This window comes from Marmota monax, unplaced genomic scaffold (assembly GCF_021218885.2).
Source record: "Marmota monax isolate L192 unplaced genomic scaffold, Marmota_monax_Labrador192_F-V1.1 WCK01_AAM20220418_F8-fsc00472, whole genome shotgun sequence".
NCBI classification, from domain to species: domain Eukaryota; kingdom Metazoa; phylum Chordata; class Mammalia; order Rodentia; family Sciuridae; genus Marmota; species Marmota monax.
In genome coordinates, this window is record NW_026692767.1 from 107,717 (window position 1) to 116,371 (window position 8,655).

Below are 8,655 nucleotides of genomic sequence, written 5' to 3' on the forward strand. Positions count from 1 at the left end.
AGGGTTTGTTAGAGGTTTTTAAGGGCATGACTTCACTGGAATCAGGGAAGTAAAGGTCTTATTTTCCAGATTATTCTATCCAACTGTAAGGAATTTAAGGTCTTGTTTCCCTAGAGCAGAAAATGTAGCCCAACCAAACCTATAGACCGGTTTTATTTAGGCCACCCAGAGATTTTTATAAAATATGTCCTTGGGTATTGCACTTTAAAAATAGGAGATTTCAAATTCTGGACTTTTCTTCACAAATCTGATTTGGCAATATAAGGTGGATCCAGAAGTGGCAGCACCTTCTCAGAGCTAGTAGGCAGAGGACTAGACACTGCTTACTACCTAGCTAGCTCTTGACTTGCGGGAACATCCAGGGTTATGTCCCTGGCTGTGGATCAATACTGTCTAGAGTCTCAGGGGCAGATTCTTTTCCCATGAATCCTAGAGTGCCCATGAGGCCCCTCTCAGGTGGGAACTGAAGATAGGTTACACTGAAGTACCCCCAACTTCCTTTATGTAACCTAGCTTCACAGTGACACCCCAGGTTCCCCACCTTAATTGCAGTGAAGATATACCCAGACACAGATGTGGCCTTTGCCACATACAGGGTGTTTCCACTGAGGCTCCACCACCCATCATGGTATTAGAGCTGGGACCAGGGCTTCCCCTATGCCAGGAAGCACTTTACCACTATACCTTCAGCCCTCACTAAAGCTTCTAAGGCAACACCAGCCACACACTTTCCCGGGCAGGTGGGCCTAAAAAGAGTTGGGCTTTGTCCCAGAACAGTGGGAGACATGTTAGCCATCCTTAAAACCAAAGCACTTGTCCCATTCCACTCCATGTCTCAGCAAGGATCCCTCATGAATTCCAGCGTTCTTTATTGGACATGAGATGTTGGGTGTGGGGCAGCATCATACTGCCCCATTTCCATGGTAACCAAAGTAAGGCTGTTCACGTGCTAAGAGTAGTTGCTCCCACATGTGAATTAGTAAGCTAGACTCAAAACTACAACTGGCATCTCCAAATAGTAAGATAAAAACGCTGTGTATCAAAGTTGTGATTAAAAAAATACAAAAGTTAAAACCACGGGCATAGAGAAAAATGGCAATCCTGAGAGCTGCCCTGAAATGTCAGCTTGAACCTCAGCTAAATCCTGTAAGTAGGCAAACCCTGGGGAGGCCAGCACCCTTCAGGGAAGTGAGGGTGCATGGGAGGCTACCAGCTGCCATCCAGATGAACCTTCATAGTGCCTCCAGGAGTGTGGGGGTCTAGCCCCCCACTGGGCAATGTCGGGGTGGACAGCATGTGGCTTGGGCACTGTGGAAGTGACATAGGAAGGCAGGGCCAAGCCCTGCAGCCGGGGCAAATCAGGGAAAGCCAGCCCCGAGTGGCATTTCCCAGCTTTGGCAGCTCTCAGAAAGTGGTGTTTTCTGCTCACCCAGGCACTGCTGAAACAGCAGTAGGCTGAGCTTTGGTCATTGCAGACTGGCTTCACTCAGCTCCAGGCCCTTGTTTCCAATCCTCAGTATCCCAGAGACAGACCTGGTCCCAGAGCCTCGGGCTAGACTGGGAGGGGAAGCAGGGCTGGCTCAGGCCTCTGGGATCAGCTGTCGCCCTTCTGAGCTGGAACCCAGCATGCAGCAGAAGCCAGGATGGAGGAGCAGAGAGAGCGTGGAAGTGGTGTCGCTGTACAAATAGGCAGGTAGGCACAAGGTAAGGATCACAGGAGGGCTGCTAGGACAGCATGGACTGCTGCACAGCCTTCTGCAGCGACTGCCGCGTCACCAGCAGGCGCACCACCTCCTCTGAGCGCTTAGTGAGCCGTTTCCGGGCCTGATCATGTGTGACCATGGTCATGTCCCAGCCATTCACCTGATCCAGGGAGAGAAAACGGCCCACCTCAGTTCCTTGCTTCCACGATCAGCAAGCAGAGAACTACGGTGTACCCAGGCCACCCAAGCAGGCCCCCAGACCAAAATCTCCAAACATGGAGATGTCAAGCACTAGAACTGAGTTCAAAGAAGAGCCTTTTGTCTGTGGGCCATACCAGCATGACTTCCAGTTGGCTTCGGTGAGTCCCTCTCTGCAGGAAGGCTGGGCCAATCTCTCCCAACCCCATGTGCTTCAGCCCCCTTGGTCCAAACCTTAATCTCTCCTCCTCTGGGTCACTTGTTACCTGCATGATCTTGTCTCCAATCTGCAGCCCAGCAATTTCAGCAGGACCTCCTTCAGATACACGTGTGACATAAATGCCCTGAAAGAGGGAGCCCAGGTCAAGACCTATGGTCACTGGACTTGCCCCTTATCCACAAGGCAGAGCCTAACATAACATACTCCCAGCCACTCCTCTCCCTGGTCCCAGCCTGCCCCCAGCACATTCCACCAGTGTAGACTGTGCCAGGACAGCCAGGGGGAAAGCATGGCTACCTAGGGATGTTCCAGCCCCTGCTGATGACCACCTCCTACTTTTCCTGGGCTGTCTAAGCAGGCCTTCCTAGGGCTGAGAGGCCCACTCCCCATCCCAACCCTTCCTTTTCCCACCATATTATATCTTGACCTCTATCAGGATTGTCTGAGAAAAAGATCTGCTCCTTCCATACAGGCCCAGGAAGCAGAGACCCACCATCTCAGGCCTGTATGCCCCATGGAAAGGTCACAGGACCTAGTTCCCTCTCACCTTGTCTGTCTTATCTTCTGAGAAGGGATTTTGAGAGGGATCCTGGTCAATTCCACCTCCAATGCTGAAGCCCAAGATTAAGTTCTCACCTTGACGCAGCTTGTGAATTTCAACTCTTTGCTGGCAAAGGTTAAAAAAAAAAAAAAAACATGATGGGGTGAGTGGAGAATGAATCTGAGTCGGAAGCAGCAGCCTCAGGCTGCTGGGTCACCTCAGAGCTATGCCAAGGGGTGGGGCCCAATAGGGCTGGGCTGCAGATTGGAGATAAGATCATGGGGCCATCAATAGGAATCTAGCTGGTCACCAGCCTGGGAGGCTGGAGAGTTGGGACTTAAAACTTGGCAACATGGACCCACCCACACAGCTCTCTGCCCTGTCTTCCCCCTACTTCCCCAGCTTTGGTCACCATGTGTTCTAAACCCATTCTGGCCCAAGAGTCAAGGGTGCTGTGGCTGCCATGGAAGAGAGGTCCAATTTCCCAGGGAGGGGACCCACAGGGCAGGAGAGTCAGGCACAATGCAGGTACAATAAGGCAGCTCAGATTGCTGAGCCAGCACTGTCAAAGGCAAGACATTTAGGTGCTCAGGAAAAGTAGAGAAGATCAAACTTGCACCGAAGGGAAAGGGCTTCCTTCCTAGCCAAGGGAAGCAGACCAAAGGCTTGAAGGTCTGTGAGACCAAAGAGTACAGGATGAAGATGTGGAACTGCGAGGTAAGAAGAGGCTACAGCCGGATCAGGACAGCTGTGGGATGCAGACCTCTAAGACTATTCCTAGATGGGAGAGGGGGGTCCCCCCGAAGCCCCAGATCTTGCTCTTGTGCAGGGTTAAGGATAGTATTCTAGCCCCCCCCCCACCATACTCAGCTCCCCACCTTTCAGAGCCCTATGCAGGTACCTTCCAGTCACTAGATCCTGGGGACAGAGATTAACCAAAAGTGGAAAGTTCTGGGGAATTTTTTGTTTGTTTGCTTTGGTACCCGGGAGTGAATTCAGGGGCACTTGAACACTGAGCCACATCCCCAGCCCTATTTTGTATTTTATTTAGAGACAAGGTCTTACTGAGTTGCTTAGCGCCTCACTTTTGCTGAGGCTGGTTTTGAACTCGTGATCCTCCTGTCTCAGCCTCCTAAGCCGCTGGGATTACAGGCGTGCACCACAGCGCCCAGCCCCAAGATGTAAAGTTTTAACAGGAAGAATGGAAAAAAAAGCAAATGGCAACTGGATCTGGACCTGGACCTGGAGAGGCTTCACAAAGAAGGGATCATTTGTACCAGGCCTTAAGGAGGTGATGAGCATTGTGGCCACCTGACTGTGAACCCACTGGAGCACAGAGAATTTAGGGAATAGGGCAAGGCATGATCACATTTGATGCTAAAATGGCCACTTAGGTCATAAGTAGGAGAATGAATGTGTTGTGTGAGGTGGGTGGGGTGAGCATAGAGGCCAGAGGACATGAGCTACTTGGAAACTGAAATCCATAGACTTGATGACTGTTCATCAGGGAGAGGAGTCGAGCATCTAGCCATCTAATCTGGCTGAACACAACTATCATTTCAGATGGGGATCTAGGAGGAGAAGATAAAGTTTGAGTGCCAGAAGCCACCCACACAGGTGTCCAGAAGACAGGGCTGTGAAGCCTTTGCTCCACATGGACAGAGGAGGGACCAAAATGGCTGTAATTCTCAAAACTATATGGGGGTGGGGGGGGGGGGCGGAGGGCAGGACTGGGAGAAAAGCTTCCAGAATCCTTTCCCAATCCAAGACATAGCCAGAGAGGTTAAACCCCACCCACCATGTTCAGGCATGCTCCTGGTGTTAGAAGAATTGGACAGTTGTGGTCCTACACTTTGAGGAAGAACCTAGAACCAGGCATGACATGAGGGAAAAGGAGCAGGAAACACTATCCCTCAGGCACATTCACCTGGATCCTCAAGTCTAAAAGTGTGAGCTCCTCCAACCCACCTCCAAGGTCAGAAAAGAAACAGAAACCTGTCACTTGCTGGGAGAAGTCAAGCAGTTAAGGTGGCTCTCTGGCTCCTCACTTGTATTCCCTGTTTTCCAGCTAAGAAGCAAACCTGGAACCTTCTTTCTGGGGAAACTAGGGATCTGGAAAAGTCAAGCTGGTGCAGGGTAAAACTAGGACAGCTGGTCCTGCAGTCCAGGCTTGAGTTGCTGCTCCAAGTTCACCCTCACATGCTATCTTTATCAGTGGCTCCTTTGCCCCACCCTCCTGACTACAGAAGCTCTCCAGCACACCCATCTGAGATACCACCTCCAGTCCCTATGACTCCAAGGCTGGAACTTTTACTTAACTCCTTGCCTGCCGGGAAGGCATTTCTTCCCATTTTCTGAAACCTCTGGGAAGCAGGGTGGGAGGGCTTCCTTTATGGCTGGGCACGACCGGACTTCTCTCTAGGATTCGATTTCCCCACCTCTACCAGGGAGTTGGCTTCCAGGATCCAGTCAGCCGGGAAGCTTGTGCCCAGGTCTAGTGTCCCAAACTTCCTTTCTCCTTCTGCCTATTCTAAATGCACCCAGCATCCAAGACAAGGCAAGGAGGTGGCCAGAGGCCTGGGCTGAGTCCAAAGGGTGGTCTTGGGCCTCCAGTATCAGGTGAAGGACCTGAACTTTGCCCCAAGGGCTGAGGTTCCAGGGAAAGTTGAGAGAAGGATCAAACCTGTTGTATGAGTTTCCGCTCTGGACAAGGCGGCGGGTGGGTCCCAAAAGCGAGGCTGGATGGGAAGGAGTAAGGGGCTGCTACTGGAAGCTCTGTCCAGCCCCACCCACCAAATCTCCCTCGCATGGGAGGCAACCGCGGAGCCAGCTGGAGCGGAGGAAGCGCTTCCTCATTCCAGAGGCTGCGACTCACGAACATCGGAGCCGGAGCCGGCGCCCGCCCCCCGTGGCTGCCCAGCTGGGGACAGGGAGGCCCGGGAAAGGGTTTTGGTTTTGGTTTTGGGTTTTTTTTTTTTTTTTTTCCTCCAGACTCCGTTGGGCGAGGTCTTTCTACTACTAGTTCTCTTCACCCCGGTCGGCTGAAAGGAGTCCGCCAGACGGCGGCGATGCACAAGATTTGGCCTCTACCTAGGTTTTCGGGAGGCTCTTGAGTTCCAGCCATGTTTCTTGGCCATGGGAGGTTGCAGCACCGCTCCGGCAAAGCGAGGGCAGGAGCTCTGGCCCGCAGCTCTGGCCCGCTATTTGCAGGAGCCCCCGGTTCGATGCTTTGTCAACCTGTTTGGGTGTCAGTTTATCGCTCTGAAAAAATGAGGTCAGACCAAGCTGAGGAACCCGCGCGAGCGCACTCACCACCACGGCGGTGACCGGCTGGCCCGGGATGTAAGACATCTCGACCCGATCTAGCAACGAAGTACAGCTGAGAGAAGCCCGCAGTGAGAATGCCAGCGGCCGCGCCCTCTCTGGTTAACAAAGGCAGCCCTACTTGGCCCGCCCCCTCATGAATTGTTAAGAAACCTCCAGCCAATTACCCACCCGAGCGCTGTTCGGCTGTCGGAAGTCCCGGTGCGTACGTAGAGAAGCGGAGAGAGGGCGGAGCGTGGCCGAGGCGCAGGCGCAGGAGGGCGGGCGAGCTGTGTGCGCATGCGCAACCTGAGCCATCCCAGTAGCCTCCAGCACAAGATGGCGCCACGGGAATCTCTACCTCGACCTGTCTGAGGGAACGCTAAGTAACGCCGCCGTGTTTCAGGTAATTGCGAAAGCCTGGCCGGGGGATGCAGACGTGCTACCGGCCAGAGCCGTTAGTCTTCTCGGCGTCTTTTGAAGGTCCGAAACTCACAAGTGATGCCGGGTCTCGGAAGCCCGGGGGTAGGGGGCGGTGTGAACCCAACTTGCCAAGCTTCAGGCGCCACTAGTAACTTGGTTTTCTCCGCAGCTCTGCCTTGTTCCACGAGAAAGCAGAGGCTGAGCCCCGGCGGGTGCGATGGCCGCGGTGGTGGCCAAGCGGGAAGGGCCGCCGTTCATCAGCGAGGCAGCCGTGCGGGGCAACGCGGCCGTCCTGGATTACTGCCGGACCTCGGTGTCAGCGCTGTCGGGGGCCACTGCCGGCATCCTCGGCCTCACCGGCCTCTACGGCTTCATCTTCTACCTGCTTGCCTCCATCCTGCTCTCCCTGCTCCTGATCCTCAAGGCGGGAAGGAGGTGGAACAAATATTTTAAATCACGAAGACCTCTCTTTACAGGAGGCCTTATCGGAGGCCTCTTCACCTACGTCCTGTTCTGGACATTCCTCTATGGTATGGTGCACGTCTACTGAAATGAGGGCAGGGGTGACTTTTTTAAAACATCAGATTGGGAAGACTGTTGCCAGAAATTAACACCGTGTAGACTTACTTAGTTTTTAAATTGTTGAATTCGCTGCTTGTTCTGTAACGTTATAAATAATTTATATCTGAAGACAGAGAGCCTGTAATATTCTTCAGATTAAATGAAGTGTGAGACACTTTGTGAAGTTCTTTCTTGTCTTAATGTATAGTTTACCAGTGGTGCAAAAAGTCGCCAAGATTGACTTCTGGAGAGCAGGCCTTGGGCCATAGTCTGTAATTTCCCTGCTTACATGTAGGCATTTCAGAGAGGGGCTACTAGGGCTACTTACTGTTAACATCCTGAGAACGGATTAACAGTGTGTTTTTGTACTTTTTATGACCTTTATTTCATTTAATTCTAGCAATAACATGGAGGTGTTACTGTTTTTCCTGTTAATGAAAAATAGGCTCAAAGAGGTTAAATATCTCTGCCAGCGGAGGCTCAGCTAGGAAGAGGCAGAGCCAGGATTCAGATGCAGTTCTCTTAATTTGCTTTTGCAGAATTGGATGAGTATTGAGTATATTTTTTTCACAGCCCAGTATTCCCTCCAACTAGCCACTCCTTCCAGATATGAATGGAGTCATGTCAGTTCAATTTCACCTAGTCACAGCTAGTTGTCTTTCCCATAAGAAAAAAATAAATTCATGCATTTTTTAAAAGAGTACGTCTTGTGAGGATTAAACAGATTGGACTGCCAGCTAAACTCTGGGGTTGTTGAGGGTGTAAACGCCTCTGCCTATGTGCTAATCCATTATTATTCTTTTTAGGAGAATTTTGAAATATATGTCTAATTGAGAAATAAATATTGCAGTGGAGTTTTAGTAATGGATATGTTGCTTGTGGAATTTATAGTCTAATTAGGGAAATTAGCATTACCTAATTTCACAGATATTTAAGTTAGGTAAGTGCTATGAAGAAAGTAGATAGAATCCCCAAACCTAGCCCAGGTTGGGAATGATCAAGGAAGCCTTCTTTAAAGGAATAACCTTACATCTGAGACCTGGAGGTTGAATGTCAAAAGGGGGGGGGGGGTGCTTTTACAGAAAAGAGTCCTGGGTAGACAGGAAAGTATGACCTAACTCTGGAGAGGAAAAGAAAAGGCCCTGAGGTAGACCTGGAGCAGATCCTGGAGCTCCTTAGTGGGCAGTAAACTGCCTGATCATAAGAGTAACTGTGGAGAAGGCTTAAGCTTTAATAATGATGTGATCAGATTTGGGGTTTTTTTAAAAAGATCAGTTTGAGACCAGAAGAGGATCCAAGAGCTTGAATCCAAGACCTCTTCTATAGACCATAAGTAGCCCATGGCCAATAATGGAAATGAATCTAGGACTCATACCTGAACTCCATCTTGGGTTCCGATCACTTACTTGAGCCCCAAGCCAAAAAACTGAGCTACAGCTTTGCTTCTCTCTTCCAGTGAGCCCTCTCTCTGCCCATCACTGAGAACCCTCACACTCATGGTTTGTATAGCCCAGTCCTCTCAGAGGCTTCTCTGAGTGAGAAGGGAGGGTTCATTCCTGATGTAAAGTAAGGAGGAAGCAGAGGGGTCCTGCTGTTGGAGGAAAAGAGAAGGGATGAGGGATCTGTGGGCTGGTTTACTTAACCATTTCCCTACTGTTGGGCAGTAAGTTTGTTGGAAGTGTTCACTATTAAAAGAAATATTGCAG

General features: G+C 50.9%; 2 protein-coding genes across 2 annotated transcripts; one reads left to right on the forward strand and one right to left on the reverse strand.

Annotated features, from left to right (window-relative positions):
- Positions 1 to 852: 852 nt before the first annotated feature.
- Positions 853 to 6,132, reverse strand: Tax1bp3 (Tax1 binding protein 3). The gene is made up of 4 exons (XM_046447043.2): positions 5,975 to 6,132; positions 2,669 to 2,788; positions 2,168 to 2,245; positions 853 to 1,863 (listed from the first exon to the last, which is right to left on the reverse strand). The coding sequence occupies exons 1-4, from the start codon at positions 6,011 to 6,013 to the stop codon at positions 1,726 to 1,728; spliced, it is 375 nt and encodes a 124-aa protein (XP_046302999.1). The 5' UTR covers positions 6,014 to 6,132; the 3' UTR covers positions 853 to 1,725.
- A 90-nt stretch (positions 6,133 to 6,222) lies between these two features.
- On the forward strand, positions 6,223 to 7,124 carry Emc6 (ER membrane protein complex subunit 6). The gene is made up of 2 exons (XM_046447044.2): positions 6,223 to 6,371; positions 6,558 to 7,124. The coding sequence occupies exon 2, from the start codon at positions 6,606 to 6,608 to the stop codon at positions 6,936 to 6,938; it is 333 nt and encodes a 110-aa protein (XP_046303000.1). The 5' UTR covers positions 6,223 to 6,371; positions 6,558 to 6,605; the 3' UTR covers positions 6,939 to 7,124.
- The last annotated feature ends 1,531 nt before the right edge of the window (positions 7,125 to 8,655 follow it).